This window comes from Paroedura picta, chromosome 4, assembly GCF_049243985.1.
Source record: "Paroedura picta isolate Pp20150507F chromosome 4, Ppicta_v3.0, whole genome shotgun sequence".
NCBI lineage: Eukaryota > Metazoa > Chordata > Lepidosauria > Squamata > Gekkonidae > Paroedura > Paroedura picta.
In genome coordinates, this window is record NC_135372.1 from 70961478 (window position 1) to 70982906 (window position 21429).

The window sequence follows — 21429 nt, forward strand, 5'->3', positions numbered from 1 at the left end:
ATCATCACAGTTTTCCAAAAAGCTAGTTCTGATTGAATTAACAATATATAAGTAGACTTCCGGCTAAGATGTCGTTCTGAGAGGGTTGCAGGGCATCTGCTCTGCTATCTCTGAAGCCTGACAGGAGTCAATCGCGCAAGCAATTGGCAGAAAAGTGGAGGGGTATGCAAACCCCACCTCACCTTTCTACCCAGGAAGTTCTTGGGGCCGTCTCCAATCCTTTAGGGAGTATATCTCCCTGGATTATAGGCTGTCAGCGTTTCAGGTCCAGAGGACGACTACCATATTCTATCTCGGACTTTCTTTTCTCTCTTTAATCTTAAAGTATCTGCTTCAACCCTACTTGTCGATTTACTGCTAATGAACGTTGTGAACTGAGGGGAGGACATCGGCTGAGTTCCAAAACATCATTTACTGCAAGTATCTCTCGTTTTTTTTTCTCCGTCTCTCTTCCTGCATCAAAGCTTTTGTTTCCCCCCTCCTTTTACTCTGCTCTGCCCGAAGCCACCTCGTTATGAGGCAGGCTAATTCTCCTAACTAAGCAGAAGAAGGACTCAAATAAACTCAAATTAATTGGCAAAAGCTCTTACTGCAATTGTTTTTTTTCCAGAGGTAAGAGATAAGAGCTGTGAATGGGAAGATCGCAAGAGAACTCTGTTCCAGCACGAGAATATCTGCCTTACAGACTTCAATACGTCACATGCCTGTGCCGGAACGTTAGAGGATAAAACAGAGGACCTCTACTGGCCACTTGTAAAACTGTTTGAGGCCGGCTGTTGTTTTTTGTCTATGTTAAAAAGATTGGCTCATCTAATAGAGAAACAAACCCAAGATTTCAAAGTATTTACAGAAGGAGTGGTTAAAAATATCTTCAAGGAGATCCAAGGTGGCAAGGAAGAAGTCTCCAACAGGAATGATGGATCAATAACAGTGGCTGATGACAGCTCTAAACAAGGTGGAAAACCAACAGTAGAAGAGAAATCTGAAATTCTGGAGACGGAAAAGGGGGTGTCGGAGTTCTGCAGCCCAGATAAGGACACCCTTTTAAAAAAGACATACAGCCATCTCAAAGCAACAGTGTACAAAAATCAATCAAAAGGTATATGGATCTGTAGGGAAAGTAACCGATTTAAAGGAGCTCTTTGGGTAAAAATTGTATTGATACTGGAGTTCAGGAGGTGCAATGGCCTCAAGATTTATCGATGCATATTCTGCAGGAAAGAGTACAACTGCACTTTCTACGCCAAAGGCCAATGGGACAGAATATAAGTCTACGGGAACGACAAGATGTAGCAAGCCTCGAGATCAGACCCCCTTAAGAAGACCGAAAGCTCATATTGTTCTATGTTTAATGTTAAGCATTTAATCTAAACCTGGAAACTTATTATTCTCTGTATTAATAACATATACTGTATTCTATATTTCTATTTTTATGAAAAAGGGGAAGCAGTGTTTCTTTCTCTCTTGTTTCTTTTCTTTTGTAGGCATATAGGTAATATAATCGTTAGTGTTGGAAATATAAAATGGGGTTTTCCCCCCTTATTTTTTATTTTTTCTTTATTAGTGTATTGTTACAGGGCCAAAGCTCACACTGATCTGTAGAAAACGTTTAATGTTAAGCTCTCAACTTAAATCTGAAAATATACCTGTCAGGATGGCTCTTAGAATGGGTCAAGTATAAATTGTTTTGTAGATGTATCTGTATTAAGGATAAGGAGAAGCTATGAAATCCTCTTGTAATTTTTTTTTTTTTGTACATCTTTAAGGCAAAGCCCTACTTTCTTTTCCCTTCATTAGAGTATTGATACAGGGCCAAAACTCAGGGCCATTTCGCACAGAGCTCAAAGTTGCTATTTGGTTGCCGTTTGTGAAAGCGCTACTTCAAGTAGCGAAATGTAACTAGCCGTGCCCGTAACGCACAGCTGCGGTTTTTGCGGAATTTGGCACTTTCACTTCTCGCCACTTTCGTAACCCACAGGCTTCCGGTTCTCCGTCTTATCGCTACAAAGGAGGTCCCTTTTTAGCGCTTCTGGCCTCCCGTGCCCGTCAATCAAACTGCAGGCACACCTTTGACCTCGACCCTGAAGCCGAACTTGTCGGGGTTCCCTTTTTTTTTAAAAAACCCAGGAAACCCCGTAGCAACGCGTTATCGTCCAATCATTGGCGCCCTTGGAACGTGTTTTCTATTGTTTTCTAGGAACCAGATGCATTGACATGTTTGATTGGTTAATCCCCGCCCACAGTACACGCCCACAGGTTACCTGCTTATATGCACCTGGGCAGACACGCGGTCGGCCTCACTCTTTTGTTTGCGTAGCCTACTGCCCGCAGCACAGGTCAACGTTGCAATGGAGAGGCTTATTTTTCAATTGCTGGCTTACATGCTCGCGGTGGTCCAGCGCATGAATATCGCCTTGTCGCGTCGGACGTCTGCTATCGCGGAGTACCGAGAACGGGTGGCCGGAACGCTGACCAGCAGCAGAAGACGTTCTGTAAGGGTAACCATGGCGGCCAAGAAACGCTGGCAAGCTCTGGCAGAGGTCCGGTTCCCCAGACAGTTCTGGGTGGACGAACGATCCTCTGACTGGTGGGAGAATTTTGTGTGGACTCGCTGGGATGATGACCACTGGATTGCCAACTTCAGGATGTCGAGGGGGACATTTTTTGAACTCGTGGAGGCTCTACGTGGACGCATGGAGAGGCAAGTCACTGGCATGCGGCGCCCCGTTCCAGTTGAAAAAAGGGTGGCTGCCGCATTGTGGTACTTGGCCACCCCTCAGTACTTCCGGACAGTAGCCCAGCAATTCGGACTCGGAGTCACTACGGTTGGCGATATCCTTAAGGAGTTCTGCCTCGCCATGGAGGCGGAATTGTTCAGCAAAGTCGTGTGCCTCGGAGACCGGCTTGGAGCGGTGAGTGTCATTCTATCCCCTTTGCCCTTTAAATTTTTTTTCTTGTTTGACAGGTCAGCAACGAAGACGCGATACACCCCACGCTGACATGCCATGGCTTATATTCTTTTCTTTCCCTTATTCCAGAGTATGGACGGGTTTGCCAGGCTTGGATTCCCGCATTGTTTTGCGGCCGTCGATGGAAGCCACATCCCTATCCGTGCCCCCGGGGGAAGCATAAAAGAGTACGGGAACAGGAAGGACTTTTGCTCTGTTCTCCTGCAAGGAACAGTGGACTTCTCCGGCCGGTTTATCGATGCCGAGGTGGGGTGGAGTGGCAGGAGGCATGATGCCCTTGTTTTCAGGGAATCCAACCTCAGGAAAGCCATGGACGAAGGGGTCTTTGTTCCAGGAAACCCCACCGCCACCATTGAGGGCGTGCGTGTGCCGGCGTTGGTCCTCGGGGACGGAGCCTACCCATTACGACGCTGGCTCATGACTCCCTACAAGCGGCCAAGGACGGACGTGCAGAGCCACTACAACCTCAGTCACTCCCGGGCAAGGAATGTAGTGGAGCGTGCCTTTGGACGTTTGAAGTCACGGTTCCGTTGTTTAATGTCACGACTCCATGTACATATTGACAATGTGACTCCGCTGATAATCGCATGTGTGATTTTGCACAACATATGCGAGGACAAGGGACATAACATCCCCTTCCCTGAGGACGAACCTGAACCTGTAGTCCTTCAGGATACACAGGACATCCCTGAAGCAAGGAGAAAAAGGATATATGCTGAGGGGTGCAAGGTTCGGGACGCCATAGCCACCCACATCTACAGAAACAGGAGGCGTGTTTAATTGTTTTTCCTACTCTGTTGTTGAATAAAGTTTTGTGTTCTTTGTTTAACCTTGTCTTGTGCGGTTTGTGTACTTTGCCAGCAAAAAAACGGGGATTCTCTGGTCCAAAAGCACTTTGACAGCCCTAAATGCTAACTCCCCACTGAAATTGACAAACACAATACGGAAGCGCTGAATGGGGAAAGTTCGGGGAGGCGGGTAGCCAGGAAGTATTGGCGACCCCTGTCAAACCGGAGGATCAATCCACTCATGTTCCAAGGAATAATTTTATTGGTGGGCAGCTTTGATACATTTAAAAAACGGGGTGGTCGATCGGAGCAACGCACGTTCGTTCCCTAACCGTCATTCCGAAGATGCCGAAGCCACGGAAGGGCTCCTTCTGGCAGCGCGCCGAGGCTGAGGCACTTCTGGAGCTTGTGCTACAATCAAAAAGTGTTGGCCGCCTAATGGCCAGCACCCATTGCCACACCAAGGGTGCCTACCTGGTGTTGGCTTCAAAGCTGAGGGAGAGGGGCTACGTCCGGACCTGGGAGCAGGTCCGGACAAAATTCAAGCGCCTTAAGCTGGACTTCCTAAACAGTCTGGAACAGTGGGGGGGGATCCCGCAGCCAAGTGGGAGGACGGTCTTCCACGACCAGATGGTTAAAATATGGGAGAAGGCTGGGAAGCCCCCCCTGGACATGAGGAGGCATATGGGTGAGTGCTGCCCTCGTTGTGTTTTGCCCTTAAACATGCATGGAATGACTAGCTGCCTCTTTCCCCTACTGTCCCCAATGAAATTCGAGAAAGTATTTAGATGCTGTCAACCCCCTCAGACTTAGCCAGCCAGTACTGTAGAACCACTTTGGTTATGCGCTTAGACTCTAACTGTGGTGTGTCTACCTGCTGTGTTTCATCTCTGTTTTGTGTGCTTTTAATTATGATTTGTCTTTTTCTTTGCCCAGCCACACAATCACCATCCAAGCTGGCAACAGCACCTGAGCGTGAGGAGGGGGAGGAAGAGGGACCTTCCACCTCGGGACAGGCTGCAGGTGAGAGTTTTATGCCTGTGCGGGAGACCCATGTGTGTGTACCCCCATGGAGCCATATGGGAGCCTGCTGTGATGCTCCCATTTGAAGTGTTATTAAATTCTTTGTTTGATTTCTATAGCTGAAACTGTGGAGGCAAGGCTGCGTGCCATGGAGGCCAGAGTTACTTCCCTGGAGGCTCAAGTGGCAGAGCTGAAAGGGGAGATTGAGCAGCACAGGCAACAGAGGGAGGCGGAAGAACGTAGGTTATGTTCCCCACTGCCCAACTCATCTCACACTGTGGCTAAGGCCACTTAAAAGTGTATGCATGTAAACTAAAGAAATTTGAAAATATGTGTGGTACTAATGTGTACTTTTTCTCCCTCCCCACAGTTAAGAAGAAGGAGGACGAAGAGCTCTTCCGGCGCAAAGTTAGGGGGACCGTGGGACGGCTGTGCAGGAGAGTTAGGGCGATGGAAGGGGCTGGGGAGGGGAGCGGTGGGAACTGAGTTTTGTTTCCTGTTTGTGTTTTGGGGTAGGGGTTGGGGGGGGGGCTCCAAGTTTCATTCCCTAATGTTTTTCCCCTGTTAAATGTATACCTTTGTTAAAAAAAATAGGTTTTCCAGGGGGGTGGGGGGTGGTGGTGCTGGTGGGGCTCCAAGTTTCATTCCCTAATGTTTTTCCCCTGTTAAAATGTTGTTTAAAATAAAATGTTATTGCAAATTTTATAACAAGACTCCAGTGTGACTTCTTAAACTCGCACATATTTAACCCCACACCACACTCCTAAAACTCCTTGAACTAACACCCCTCCAACCTCCAACCCACACAGCAGTACCACAATATACACAATCACTAGAGAGGCCGCTTTCAGCCTTGCAGATTCTACAGTAGGGTACACAGAGACAGAGTCAAAAATATAAACTTTATTCAACAAACAACAAAACACAGATAACATGAAATAGAAAAAGTGGGCAAAACTAGGAGGGGGAGTACTTGTCTGCTGGTTTAATTTTTCTCTTTCCGAGAATAGTCCTCCTTCTTGTTTGGGTGGAGGCATTCTGAGAGGGAGTTGGTGGGGTGGGTGCTGGAAGTGGTGGTGTTGGTGTGGGTGGTGGTGGGGGGGCGATTTGTGGAGGGTAGGCCCTTTCCATGACCGCTACTGCCCTCTCCATGAGTCTCCTTATCAGTCGCACCTCCTCCACGCCTTCGCGTAGGATTTGGTTTGTCTCTCTAAGGACTGCCCTCAATTTTCTCCCCTCCTGGGCAATGAGTGTGAGCATGGCTTGGTCAGCGGCCGCGGCACGCCGTGACTCCTCATAGCAGTGCTCAAGGAGCCTCTCTCCCACGCTTGTCAAGACTGAGACGCGCCTCAGCCTGCCGCGTTCCCTCGTAAGCCTCTCCTCTGCTGGGAGCGCACCTCTAGGTGGTGGGCTGCCTGGAGGCAGGGGTGGTTCCTCCTCCTCATCTGAAAGAACCTCTGTTGGCAAAAAATGAGAAACAAAACTGTTAGTAACATCAAAAAAGTCAAAACACACCATGGTGGACATGGTGTCCTTTTTTGTCCCCGTGTTTTCCTGCCAAGAATTTAAACAATCCCCGGTGAGCACATGGCTATTGTTTGTTTGCCCATGTTGTGCTTTTACTTTTGCCTACTTTCACAGCAGGACTCTCAACAATTAAAAGGGAGCACATGGTTAGTGCCTAGCGACATTGTCCTGCAGCTATGGCTCGAAAGGAACAGGTCATGCACGCTCACCATCTTGAATCTGTATCCGCCTGCGCCGGGCAGGAGGTCCAAGCACCCCAGGCTGTTCCTCCTCCTGTGTTCCGGGTATGAAATCTGCAAAAAAAGGAAAAAAAAAAGATCTAGGACCAAAGGGTGGCAAAGCCAGCTTCAAAGCCTACACCAGCAACGCAGAGGGACTCTCTTCTTTCTCTTAGCAGTGCTGCTGCCCTGCACAAACAGAAAAGCACAAAGCAGTTAAAACAGCCCCCCCCCCTATTTTTACTAATACTTACCAATGTTAGTTGATGCCCCCGAATCACTATCCACGTCAGGTGCTGCTGGAGACTCTAGGGGCCCCGTCCCTGGCAACTGTGTCTCTGTGGACAAGAGCAGAAAATAGTGAAAAATGAGCAAGCATACACCATGAACCACAAAGCAAGCTCCCAAAGTAGTGAGCCAAAGTACTGCAGAAGGCCTATGGGCGAGGCATGCAGCAAATATTTTGGGGCTGTGGGTTAAACATGACCGTTTAAAATACTAACCACATCAAGCACTCCACAGCCAACCATCTTATTAAATCTTTTAAAAATTAAAATTAAATTATAACATTAAAACCGTTTCAAATAGTAACCACAGCAAGCACTCCACAGCCTACCTTCTTTTAAAATCTTTTAAAAATTAAATTATAAAATTATAAAATTAAAACCGTTTCAAATAGTAACCACAGCAAGCACTCCACAGCCTACCATCTTATGCGTTGCAACGAACACACGAGAAAACGATGCCCAAACGTCAGAACACACATTTGCTCAAAAGGAAATATAAAATAAAAAGAAAATCACTTACCGGAGGCAAGGGGCGTTTGCTCAGGAGCCTCCTCTTGCTCCCCAGGAGCGATGGCGATCAGGTCCAGCGTTACCGATTCCGCGGCTCGTTGCTGGACGGGGGGTGGAGGGCGAAAGCTGGACGAGGTTCCCTCGCCGGGATCCTCCTCAGCGGGTGGTTCCTCGACCGGGGCAGCCGGCTTCCGAACCACCTTAAGGCTCCGGCCGACGCGCTTCGGCCTGCCGGATCCTTCCCCGTCCCCGTACAGCTGGCGCTGCTCCTCGAAGTAGGGGCAGGTAACCTTTTCGTTGCCGGAACCCTTATTATGGTTCACGGCACGCATGTACTCTGCCCTCATTGTCTTGGTCTTCGACCGGCATTCAAGGCCGGTCCTGTTGTGGCCCAGGGCGCGCATCTTAATAGCCACTTGTTCAAAAACCTCCCTATTCCTGTGGGAGGACTGGAACGCGTCCTGGATTTTCTCCTCCGAGAAAATCCCGATCAGGTCCCTGATCTCCGCGTCCCTCCAAGTAGGGCCACGGCCGGTTGCAGGGACGGACGAGGCTTGAGAAGACGATTCCATGTTGCTTTCGCTAGTAGCTGAGCAAAATGGTGGTGGGAGGTGCAGGGTGCAACGGATCATATACCTTCCCGCACACAAAGACAAAGGGACTAGCCGGCTCCTGATTGGTGGAGGGCAGCAGGGGACACGCACATTGGCCACATCAGGTCACATGTCACGTTCAAAACTCCTCGCGCGGGAACAGGATCTGCTCCTAATGGCCAGATTGGCGCCCTTGTTGTTTGACTTAACGCATGCGCGTATTCGTTTACACGCGAGAAGAGCAGTTTGAACATGCAGCGGGAGCCATTTTAGGAAAATGTCCGCCATTACACAAACGCATGCCGGTGTTCAACCGAGAGCAAGTGCGGCAGTACTCGGCAGTTCCCCAATAATATTCACCAGCCACAGCATAAATCAACCAAACATGACATGTTACTGGCGTACGTTCGTTGGCACGCTCAGAGGAATGTTTTTTAAAATGAACGGGGGACGGCGACTCCGCTTGCCGGAGGTCTAGCCGCCAATGGAAGGGGTTGTCCGCACCCAAGCACAAGCACGCACCGGGAACCACACAAAGACCCACTACACATAAGCCGCCCCTCATGATATCACCACGAATCATGTCTATTGAACCCCTGTAAGCTAAGCAGGAGACTGCGAGCGGCGAACGTTCGTTGGCACGCTCAGAGGAAAATTTTTTAAAATGCTCCCTGTACGTTGACTCCGCTAGGACTGGCCGATGGTAGACGGGGTTTTAAGCTTTGGGCAAATTTTGGGAACGTGACGGTGTGTGCCACTGTGCTTGTGAAAAACTCTTGTGGTGTCCGGGCAGAATTTCCGAAAGTGATCGTGCTTGAAAGCCAGTCGCTGTCCCGTTGCCTCGTAGATCCCCGCTCGCTCGGAGAAAAAAAAAATGGCGAACAGTTCGCCGGAAGTTTGGAGGACAGGCTCGGGAGGAGGGACTTTGAAGAACCCGCAACAATGGTAACGCACAGGTCTTTTGCGCTAGTGTTGCAGATTGGTTGCAGGAGTGTATCGCTATCCGGAGGGTGAATCCAGTTTTCTGGATTCCCCTAGAAGCGCTACAACGAAGCGCTTTTGGCGGTTCGGTTTCAGGATTGTTGCAGATTGTTTACGACGTCGTGCGTTATGGCAAATTAGTAGCGTTTTCAATCAGCTACCATTGTGCTATTTTTAAGCCGTGGGAAATGCCCCTCATACTGTTTTACAAGAAATGTTTAATGTTAAGCATCTAACTTAAACCTAGAAATATCTGTCAGGATAGCTCTTAGATTGTATCAAGCAGTTAACGTGAGGTCTACGATCTCTCAAGTAGGTTGATTATTAACAACTTCTCTTTTGTATATCTAAATAGGCCTTTTTTTAAAATGTAGTGGAAATGTGGATGGCTCTTAGACTCAGTTTTGGGCAAAAGTTTATATCATTGTGTAGTTAATGTGGGGTTGTACATTTTCAAATGATGATTATATTTTATATTTTACAGTTCTTTGTATTAATAACTCGTATTGCATTCTATATTTCTATCTTTATGAAAATTAAAAAAAACTTGTATATATTTAAAAAACCAATATATAAGTCCATTGGGAGAAAAGCTTACTTTACAAGGCGAGATTAAACACATCTGATATCAGAGATAAAATATACGACCAATCACTGAAGTCAATGAAGCTAAGTCATATCCAACTGTCGGAGACATTCAGTCTGTGTAATACTACCTAAAGGGAAATACTGTTTGTAACAGTTACTTTGAGTGATTAAAGTAATATACAGAGCCTAGTTTGTTATCCCCAATTTATTCACTACCAAAGAGACATAGCAGATACTAGATCTTATTTCACTCAGGATACCATACTGCTCTAACAATATTTGAAGGAAATGTATACTGTACTGTATGTATACTGTATACTGTGCTACTTACACAGATATTTTCTCCCATCTAAGCATCTCATATTAGTTTATGATCCTAGCAATCCCACAATCTGTCCTTCAATTATTACTATATCAACAGGGAATACAGCTCTGGGGGGAAACTGAGCATCAATCCAATATTATACTAAACAGGCTTTAAGGCTAAAGAATTAATTCAATTACTTCATGTCCCATTTATTCTTAATTTTATTGCTTAAGTATTATGCATTTATTAGATTATTCTAGTACCCTTTCCCAAGGAGTTCGGGGTTGTACACATGGCCATCTCTCTCCTTTTTATCCTTTCAGTGTCATGGCTCCCTCCAGCCAGTTCAGTGACTTGGATGTAGACTCCTCCAAGAAAGATGTCAAGGAGCCATCAGCTAAAAAGGACCATCAGCTAAAAAGGACCAGTGGGACCAGGGAGGGCCTAACATGGCAGAGATGATGTTCCAGGAATGTAAGATGCCTGCATGCCAGAGCCTGTAAGCAAGTGGTCCTCAGTACCAGCTCCTGAGATTGCCTCCAGCCTTCCACAGAGGTCTCATAACTGAACCTGTAGTCCCACCAGGAACAGCAACAACAAAAAGTCTGGGTCAAGGTTGCTCAAAGGGAACACAACCCCATTCCAAAGCCACACCGAGAGCAATACTTCTTCACAACATCCTGACCCAAACAGCCTCAGGAACTTCAATTCTTTTAGTGAATTTTAGTCTGATTGCCTCCCAGACTATTTAGGATGAGGATTGGTGAGGCTGTCTCTCTGGATTAATCAATCCTTCTAGGTGCAAGCCCTGTGCTCTAGTTTCTAGAGAGAGTCAGTTTGGTGTAGTGGTTAGGAGTGTGAACTTCTAATCTGGCATGCCAAGTTCGATTCTTCACTCCCCCACATGCAACCAGCTGGGTGACCTTGGGCTTGCCACGGCACTGATAAAACTGTTCTGACCAGGCAGTGATATCAGTGCTATCTCAGCCTCACCCACCCCACAGGGTGTCTGTTGTGGGGAGAGGAATGAGAAGGCGACTGTAAGCCACTTTGAGCCTCCTTTGGGTAGGGAAAAGCGGCATATAAGAACCAACTCTTCTTCTTCTTCAGCTCCCAAGTCTCATTATCTAAGCCTGTGTGTGCTACTCCATTCATTCTCTCACAAAGTCTGACCTATCAGTCCTCCTTAAATGGTAGAAAGATAGCACTGGAGGATGAATGAATATCTTTATAGCATAGCTTATGTCAACAGGTCTATTAACTGTTGTCAGAATAGATGAAGACACATCGCTGGCACTGCTTATTTAATTTAACCCATGTAGTCTCTATTTTGTTTAAATCACTTCTCCCAGTTTCTATTAGTTAAATATAAAGTCTGATGAGTCTATTACTTTTGGATGTTTTCATTATGTATTATGAGTTATTATGAGTTATGTTCAGTATGCTCAACAAGTACTTTTTCTGTGACCCCTTGGTATATATACACCATCATCAAATTTTAGTTTTGCAGATGCATACATAAGAGAATGAAAACAAATTGTGAATGGATATAGGAGAAGTACCATGTCCAAACTGTAATTTTCAGAGTGGATATAAGGAATCTCTCTATCAAACTGTCAAATATTTTCTGGAGCCAGTATGTGATCAAGCCATCTTATATTATAAAGGACCATTTCCACATATACTTTTAGGATTATTTCCAGTACATGAATTATGCTTTCATCAGCATTCTGAATGCAACCGATAGGTACTTGAGTTGCCTACCATACAAGTTGCTATCCCAAGTCAGAATCCTATTTAGTACTGAGCTATGTGAAGAAGAAAACCCATGATTAAACTCTTGATGGGCTGCTTGATTATAATGAGATTTATGTGTGCCTACCTTTGTCTGAAGAGCCTCTTGTGGCACAGGGTGGTAAGGCAGCAGAAATGCTGTCTGAAGCTGTCTGCCCATGAGGCTGGGGGGGGGGGTAAACGGTAATGATTGGGGAAGGCACTGGCAAACAAACCACATATTGAGTCTGCCATAAAACGCTAGAGGGCATCACCCCAAGGGTCAGACATGACCCGGTGCTTGCACAGGGGATACCTTTACCTTTACCTTTCTCTGAATTGCACCCAAAAAGCTTTAAGTTTTCCTGCCTGTATGGGATATTATGGGAAATATAATAAATAAATAAATATTGGCCTTTGCGATCCTAGAATTTCATCACCTCTGTAACCCTAGAATACTTTCAATACAAGCTTTATTTAATGTCTCCAAATAAGAATTAAATGCCCACAATTTTCAGAAACAACAGACATAATTATCCTCATCAACTTGCAGTAACTCTAGCAACTTTTCACTTAATTTGAACTCTTCACTTAAAGGATCTCTCTGTTAATAAGACTTCTACTTGGCTGCATTATGCTTTGAACTGAAGAATCATCTTACTTGTTTAAGAGTCAATTTGCTGTGGGGAATGTAAGGTATGTCTGTGTATCACTGAGTACAACATTTCCTTTGGTATCAGAGTTGTTATTTCAATGCACTGTAAGTAAAATGAGCATGTTTCACCTTAGATCTTGCCATGGGCAAAATGCATTTCATACATCTAACATTAGTTATCACCATTTGAATTATCTATCTATCTATCTATCTATCTATCTATCTATCTATCTATCTATCTATCTATCTATCTATCTATCTATCTATCTATCTATCTATCTATCTATCTATCTATCTATCTAAAATGTCTCCTTTCATCTATCTATCTATCTATCTATCTATCTATCTATCTATCTATCTATCTATCTATCTATCTATCTATCTATCTATCTATCTATCTATCTATCTATCTATCTATCTATCTATCTATCTATCTATCTATCTATCTATCTATCTATCTATCTATCTATCTATCTATCTAAAATGTCTCCTTTCATTTTAATTCATCTATTTTATTTCTTCATTTATGGCATTCAATGTTCTGTTTTGCTTTCATTAGTATTCTTCTATTGTTCAACTATAGTTCTTATACTAAATGGAATAACCTTTTAGCCTGCAGGCCAGTCACTTCATATCACTTTGAATGTAGGTCTTGAAAAGTGTCCTTTATTTGGTTTGACTACTAAAAATATGTGAATCTGAACTCTCTTAAATGATTCTAAAATTGTTGGAAGTTTGACTTGAACTAGCTTCTAAAGCAAGGTCCGTGCTAGTGAAGTGACTCATGGCCAGAACTTTCCCATTCTTTCAAGCTTAATAGTATCTTACAAAATGTTAGCAGAGTTTAAATACACAAATGATCTGAGCACTGGCTGCTTAAAGGATTGCTTCATTGAGAATTGAAACAACTTTCTACAGAGAGAGAGAGGAGAGGAAAAAAAACACCCCTGGAAGTCTAACTGATTAACTGTTCTTCGCCATCTGAAGGCAAACGGAGAGAAAGTGTGCTCAAAGAAGCAGGAAAACTCCAATTGAATTAATCAGGACACAGAAGGAGATTATTTGGAAAATGCCAGGAAGTTCCAGATCTAAATATAATAACCATAAATCTCTTTTGATGCCCCTGTAAGATATTCTTCATATATGCGGTTGAATCATGTACACTACAGATCTTGCATATTCCAACACAAAGGATATGGATATACTTAGAGTCATGAAACTCAGACACATTGACAAAACTTGATATGAGTAGCTGTATTAGTCTTTCTGTAGCAGTAGAAAATAACAAGAATCCAACAGCACCTTAAGGACAAGCTAAAGTTCATGAAGTGAGCAGTGACTCACAGCAGTTATACTTGCCACAAATTTGGTTAGTCTTTAAGGTGCTTGTGGACTATTGCTATTTTCTATTGCTCTTTTCTATTGCCAAGACTGATAGACTAGAGAATAGTGATAGAAGGCAAACACATATCTCCAGAATAAGTCTTCTGAAATTTTCTTAGAGAAATGTTGGCAAAGTTTAAATATGCAAAAGGAGGTGTAAAGAACCAGGATAAAATAAAAAAAAGGATAAAATAGTTTAACTATGAAGAGGAGAAAGAGATTCCTATCTGTTGTCTTCATTCATGTTACCTGTACTATTTCATTGTTTTATGTAAACCGCCCTGAGCCTTCGGGGAGGGCGGTATAGAAATACAATAAATAAATAATAATAAATAATATATTCTGGAGGCAGGCAGGGAAGAAGTGTACTCAAAGGAGCAGGAAGTCTCTAAATAGCCAATCAGGATGCTGGAGAAAAATATTTGAAAAAATATCAGGAACTTCCTATTCTATGTTAAATACACATCTCCTCTGACGCCCCCTTTAGGATATTTCTCATATTCTCTTGAATCATGCACTTACTTTGTTTTTTTTCGTGTGGATCCTGCGGAATTCAGATCGATTTGAACACGGGTCTTCCACTCCCCCCCCCCCCATTGAAACAGAAAAGTGTTCTGCACTTGATTGGGAAAACTCAGAAAGGGGGGGGAGCCAAGCCCAGACAGAGCCTATTTCTTTCTTTCTTTTCTTGAATGGGGGGAGGGGGGGCTTGAAGACAACAGAGAAGGGAGAAAAAAAAAACACGAGGCAAATCTCTATCCACAGAAGTGAGGGCTTCTGCAGCTTCTACAGAAAGAAAATTAGGGCTTCCTCTTTAAGAAAAACTAACAGTCTTGGCTGGCTTCGCAGGTTTGGCCAATCAGAGCTTCTGTATCACGGAGTCAGCTGGCCAATCAGAACTGCTCTACCACGGAGTCAGCTGGCCAATCAGAACTGCTCTACCATGGAGTCAGCTGGCCAATCAGAACTGCTCTACTACGGAGGGAGTGCTTTCTCATGCTTTCTGAACCGCAATATTCCAATATCGAGGATTAAAAGGACTCCTGGATATGGTGAAGAAATGGTAGGGTGACTCCAGATCAATCCTCCTTGGTGCAGAGGGAAAATTAAAATTGCCCAAAATGCAAATAAAAATCACATTATGTGTAGAGGGAAGGGACTGAATCGATCTGGGGTTGGAATAAAAGCTCTGTGCAGTTTACACCTAGGTTGGGCGCTTTGGCATCCGAAGTGGCCATTCGTGCCCCAAGCGGCCAGTGCCGAGCTAAGGGGGGAGCCAAAGCGCCCAACCCTACTACAGGCATTGCATATTCCAAATAAAGAGGTAAAATAGGAATAGTGGTTTGCCAGGGATAGGAAGGTGTTATGGTATCTGAAATGTAGGAACAGTTTATCATTGATTTATTTGCTTTATTTGCTTTAGGATGTTTAGGGCTGATCCTGCGTTGAGCAGGGGGCTGGACTAGATGGTCTGTATGGCCCCTTCCAACTCTATGATTCTATGATTCTATGATTTAGAACATTCTAACACTGTATCTCCAGGAAACCACTCCATGCAGCTTTCACCATAAAAATAATTGTAAAACAAAAGTTACATGATATTAATTATAATCCAGCATTGAAGACTGATATACAAAGATAATAAAAACTGGTTACAGACAGTTTTAAACAGTTGGAGCACATGGGGAATCTGGAATGAATTCTACTGCTCTCCCTGAGACCAGTCTGGGTATCTCTCCAGGCCGTGAACTGACACTTAGACTGCCTCTAATAGGGAGAAAAGTGGGGTATTAATACATACATATCCATGCACCTATAGTACTAGGTATGGCTTGGGCAGGCCTGTGGCTCAGTGGAAGAGCCTCTGCATTGCATGCAGAAGATGCCAGGTTTAGTCCCCAGCATCTCTACTTTGGATGTTGGTGAGCCACTGCTAATCTGAATACTAGGCATAACCTTGGACAACTGTTGGAATGGACCTGTAATGTGTGTGTGTGTGTTTTGTGTTTTTGCTTTGTCCTGGGACTCATCCATGACTAATCCCATTGTTCAATAATTGGTAAGCACAATCAGGTAGCTAGATGACTGCTGAAAGGATGGAAACATATGGACTGTTGATGAGAGACTGAAAAGTATTACTGATTAGGAAAAAAAAAACCTGTTGTAACTTGAAATACAATAGGTGCTAGGCTCCCCCCCACTCTATCCCGGGCAGGTCAGCCAAGGTCTGGAGAGTCCATGGTGAGCCTTTTTGGGTCAGGGGGAAACACTGGCGGGTCTCCGCTCCTCCCACCGGCAAAGTCATGGCCGGAGCTTCTCAGGGCAGTGGGAGCACTGGCAGGGACTGGTTCACCCCTCCCCCCTGGCAGCACCACCAAGGCTCAGTGAGGCCATGGCTGGGGCTGCTCAAGGTGGGGGTGAATGGGATCCCTCCCTCACATGGGCCCACAATCTCAGACTCTCCCCCTTCCTCCCAACTCTCACCGAGCTGGCACTTCTTCCATATGGAAGATGTTGGAGGGGGAAGTGGTCTGGGCCAGGATATCTTCTCTGATTGGCGATTCATTGGACAGAGGACCAATCAGGGATGGGGCAGCCGGGACAGCCTACCTAATAGGTAGGCAATGAGCCCCAACTCCTCCCAGCACCCTTTTCCTATTTGATTTATATGTTCAGATAGTTCTATAAGCAAGAAACTTAAAAAAATGTTGAGGAGCTGAAACAACAGAAGCAGGTGTCTAGGAGCCCTGCCAATAGAGGGTGCCTGACTTTTCAGCCACTTAAACCAATAGGAACTAGTAAAATATTTCTCATATACATGAGAGTTTAAAACTTGCTCTTTGCTGCTTGTCACTTATTGAGTGTCTAGGTAACTCTTCGATAACCTGGGGTGGGATGGAAGACACAGTGTGTGTCTTTCATTAAAAATGTTCATCTTGAGTGAGTAAATGAAAACATTTTCTTTACCATATGGTATGCGAAGGGAAATAATTTTCAAATGACAGAAGTGTACTAATATCGATGCCAATTATGTCAATAATACTGTCAACTTGTTAACAGCCTACTTCTTCCTATTTTTATGAGACACAAATGAAGAGAGCTTGAAAACATCCAGAATAGGCCCAATAATGGAGAATCAAAAGAAAAATATTCTGGCTTCATATCAAAAAATGGGCAAGTCCTAATGTACACCTGTAGAGAACATGAATCCATCTGTGAATAAATTCTCCACTTTTTTTTTTTTTAAGCAGGCGGGTGTGACATCCAAAGAGTCTTTTTTTGTTTCCAATTTGAAACACTTCTCCTGGTAGTTATTTCCCAGGGAGCTGACATCATCAGTGTCCAGGGCAGAAATGGATTTTTTTGGCTTTGTGGTGAGCAATTTTTATGTATACTATGATTCTTCAAGCTTGCTATCTAGAAGTGCAACTTGCTTTCCCTTAATAGGTACAAAATGCATTCAAAGCCTTACAGCAGTGCTGACTGCAAACATCTGGGCCTTTATAAGCTTCTGTATTTCAGGAAGAAAGCTATTGAGCAATTTACCCCTACCAAGCTAGTTGAAGTTATCTACTAAAATGATTATGGTACTTTAGCATTCCATTAACCAGATTATTTTACATGTGTATCTTACAGTGTTAAGATGTGTGTTCCAGTACTTTATAAACAGCTTCCATCTGTCACCTGATAGGAACTGAGCACTTAGTGTTACTGAATAAACGAGATTCTGAATTCCTGCGTACTTCCTGATAAATATCTAGCGTACATTATTTTCAGTCCCATATGTAGCGGCTATTTTTATTTTCAATAAGTTGAAAACAAAATTAGGAGATATTGAATCTCACTGAAAAACACAGTGCCATCCTAAGTAGATCTACTTAGAATCCTACTGAAATCTACTCAGGGGATTTTACTTCCAGGGAAATGCTCTTCAGATTGTAAAGTTAAGTCCTGATTAAGACTACAGTCATATATAGACTTAATTGGCAATAGTCTCCATTGGACTTATTAAGTCGTACTTATTGTTAGGACTTAATTTAAAGTAAAGGTGAAAACGAAGATCATGGCATCCGGCCCTCTCAATTCCTGGCAAATAGATGGGGAAGAAATTGAGATAGTGACAGATTTTATTTTCCTTGGCTCCAAGATCACTGCAGACGGGGACTGCAGCAAAGAAATTAAAAGTCGCTTGCTCCTGGGGAGGAAAGCTATGGCAAATCTAGACAGCATCCTAAAAAGCAGAGACATCACCCTGCCAAAAAAAGTGCATTTAGTCAAGGCTATGATATTCCCAGTTGCAATGTATGGCTGTGAAAGTTGGACCATAAGGAAGGCCGAGCGTCAAAGAATTGAGGCTTTTGAACTCTGGTGCTGGAGAAGACTCTTGCGAGTCCCTTGGACTGCAAGGCGAACAAACCGGTCAGTCCTAGAGGAGATCAGCCCGGACTGCTCCTTAGAAGGCCAGATCCTGAAGATGAAACTCAAATACTTTGGCCACCTCATGAGAAGGAAGGACTCCCTGGAGAAGAGCCTAACGCTGGGAGCAATCGAGGGCAAAAGAAGAAGGGGATGACAGAGAATGAGGTGGCGGGATGGAGTCACTGAAGCAGTAGCTGCAAACTTAAATGGACTCCGGGGAATGGTAGAGGACAGGAAGGCCTGGAGGATCATTGTCCATGGGGCCGCGATGGGTTGGACATGACTTCGCACCTAACAACAACAACAACAAAAGGTGGATAGGATTACAGCAATTTACACTTCAGATATTATGACCTCTTGGCCTGAATTATTCCTTTTTGAGTCATGCATTATATCAGGGTTTCTTGATGGCCCTGGAAGGATTTTATATGTGTTTTAAATTTGTTTAACATTTACCAGGTAATATCACCCTCCCAAAATGGCCAATGATGGGCCTGAAGGGGATGGGAAGGGGAAAGTCCCTGGGTGGGTGTATACGAAGTTATGCTTCCCAACCATATTCTGCATGATCATGCCAGTTCTAGGGTTTATCAAAGCCTGAAGAATATTTCAGGGGTTTCTCAATTAAAAAGAAAAGTTGAGAAAAGCTGCATTAAACTATTTTTGGTATTCTTTCTACTTAATAGAACTTACTCTGCCTGTAAGTATTCTTAATGCAGTTTCAGGAAAATATTTCTATGGATCTAGGCATCTTTTCTTTTTAAAAATAAAACTCTTCCTGTGGAGATAAAAAACAATAACCATCACCACATCTACTTAAAAATAAGTTAACAAAAGTGGTGTCCCAGATTCTGTGCCATGCCCTGTACCATGGACTATTTTGTACTTCAAAATGTTCACAAGAAATTAATAAAATTTACTTCCCACACAGGTTGTTGTGGAGATGAAATACTTGAGGACTACTGAACAGGGCAGTTGTGCAGATGAAAGCAGAGGCAAGAGAAAACTTGCAACAGCATCCAGTTTCATTTGCAGAGAAACCCTGCACAGTAGCTCTCTAATGTTCAGAGTGTGGGAGAGGAGACATGAATGGTTTGGCTGCATCTTCCCTCCATCAGCAAGGCTGGCCACAGCAGTATTTTGAGAAGGGGCTTTTCTGTGGCCTCCCTGTCAGTCAATGGTTAGGTAGAAGCTTTCCCACCTCAAAAGGAAAATGTCTCTGCTTCCTGGGGTGGAATGGGGCTGAAAGAGCTAGCCATTTCCTTCCCCTGGCACTGGTCTGGCAGGGTGCAGAGACACTTATCTCTGCACCTGGGGGTGGGGGGAGAGGAAGTACCAGCCAGCTGCTTTCCCGGTAGGGAGAGATGCTGGCCAGCTTCTTGGCCCCATGCCACCACTGCAGAACCCAGGGAGCTTTCTCCTTGCACTCGACATGGGCAAGAAGCTCTGGGAGCCATACAGCATTCCCCCCCCCAGAGGGACAGGTGCTACCTGGCCTCCTGGCCCCTGCACCACTGCCACAGAGCCCAGAGAGCTTTCTCCCTGCACTCTGCATGAGCAGGGGGCTCTGGGAGCCCTGCAGCATCCCTCCCCAGCCGGAGAGGTGCTGGCTTGCTCCCTGGCCCCAGCACCATCACCACAGAATGCACCACAGAATGCAGCACCACAGAATGCATACATACATACAACTTTTTAAATAAATCTAATATTATGCATCTCTGATGTCTCTTCCAGAGAAAACTTAATTTATGAAGGAAATTCCCCACAGTTCATGAAAAGACTAGAACTCAAAATATTATTTCTCCAATTTAACTGATATCCACATTTATGTCTTCTCCATGACAGGGGAGTGGTTGATGAAAAAAATATCATTACAAAACTTAGTTTTCTCCTTTCTCAAAACACATAATGTATCTAGAATCCTGCATAATAGATTAATTCCAGAGGACAACAGGTTTTGCTTCTTATTTCCTAAAAAAAACTGTCATAGTTCAATGATTACAACACTGGATCATATTTTAGGTGATTTAATTTAAATTGAGGAATACATTGATAGCCTCAGAGAAAAACTGTGTTCCTCTGTTCCATATATGGATAGGTGGTATTAGAATAATAATTCTTGTCCTGTGGATGATAAGATGATCTCAACTCTCTTATAGGTATTGGAACTTATTTCTTGGTTGACATGTGTATCAGCCGGCTGCACATATACTGATGATAGATAACAGGGTAAATTTCATTCATTTAGAAGGATTCCTACTGATATTTTTTAGTACTCTTGCAGTTCAAGCCTAAGCAGAGTTACACGGTTGTAAGCTCATTGACTCCAGTTGGTTTAGAAATGGGTAACTGTCTTTAGCATTGTACTGCAAAGCCTACAAAATAAGATTTTCACTTTGATTTGAGTGAAGCAGAAAGATGTGTATTTAATTTAAACTAACTGTCTTTATAGAGTTGATATGGGATGTATTTTAATGTAAATGTTATCTTTTCTGTTTTTATTGCTGTTTTATTGCTTACCTTTAAGCACACTGCAGTTATTTTGGCAGGCAAAAGTGAAGTGAAAATAAAATGGGGGGAAAAGACCCAGAATTGTATTCAAGTTGGTTGCAGTGACAAAAGCTTCCCGTGTGCCCATTGTAAATATTGCATGCCCTGCAGAAGTTAAATGAATGCATTTTAAACAAAACTGTATGCTGTTAATCCTTCTTTTTTGCAGTTAAATGCACTGGAAATGTAAAAACCTGAGTTGCCAGATGAAATGTTTAAAAATACATATGCAATAGCCAAAATGTGAAGGACAGAGTAAGAATTAGAATAGTACCTGCACAAAAGACTGAGATAACTACATTGTGAGAAAATAGAAATCCAGAAATATTTACAGCCTTAGCTTATAGATAAGGAAATGACCGCTATTTATGATGGATGAAAGCATTTAAACATTTTTCATATCCACCAGAAAAAAAAATTACATCTGAACATTGTGAGCAGCAGTATTTACAAAAGATCAAATTTAATCCATGACCTGGCCACGTAAGTCCTATTCACACCAATGGAAATATATGACAACAAAATTCTATCAACCACTATGATCAGAGATCAGAACCATTAAAGCTCAGCAGCTAGGAAATGTTAGAATAAAAGTGAACAGGATTCAGTGAAACAATCCAAATCATTTATCGATTACTTAGGTTCACAACAATCTCACTTCTTCATTTTTATCATAGGAAGGAAATATTGTAAGTATATTTTCTATAAGAAATGTTGTAACAGCATCAGTACAGGGCAGCTGAGTTCAGAGATTATTAAACAAAACAAAGTGCTACACAGAATTCAGTTGCTGGCCATGTAAACAAAAGGTCTGGAAAACATGTTTTTTTTTTATGGAAATGAGCTTTTGCTTCTGTT

General features: G+C 43.7%; 1 protein-coding gene across 1 annotated transcript; it reads right to left on the bottom strand.

Moving 5' to 3' along the window:
* Window positions 1-5668: 5668 nt before the first annotated feature.
* On the bottom strand, window positions 5669-9083 carry LOC143835533 (uncharacterized). The gene is made up of 4 exons (XM_077333336.1): window positions 7333-9083; window positions 6780-6863; window positions 6517-6600; window positions 5669-6237 (listed from the first exon to the last, which is right to left on the bottom strand). The coding sequence occupies exons 1-4, from the start codon at window positions 7952-7954 to the stop codon at window positions 5738-5740; spliced, it is 1290 nt and encodes a 429-aa protein (XP_077189451.1). The 5' UTR covers window positions 7955-9083; the 3' UTR covers window positions 5669-5737.
* Window positions 9084-21429: the final 12346 nt, after the last annotated feature.

What these genes read in the sequence shown, in the direction of transcription:
- LOC143835533 (XM_077333336.1), bottom strand. Translation starts at nt 7,954, where the DNA reads ATGATCCGTTGCACCCTGCACCTCCCACCACCATTTTGCTCAGCTACT. An exon ending in GCAAACGCCCCTTGCCTCCG is followed by an intron (nt 6,864 to 7,332) that starts GTAAGTGATTTT and finishes TCTTGTCCACAG; the next exon opens with AGACACAGTTGCCAGGGACG. An exon ending in GCGGATACAGATTCAAGATG is followed by an intron (nt 6,238 to 6,516) that starts GTGAGCGTGCAT and finishes TTTTGCCAACAG; the next exon opens with AGGTTCTTTCAGATGAGGAG.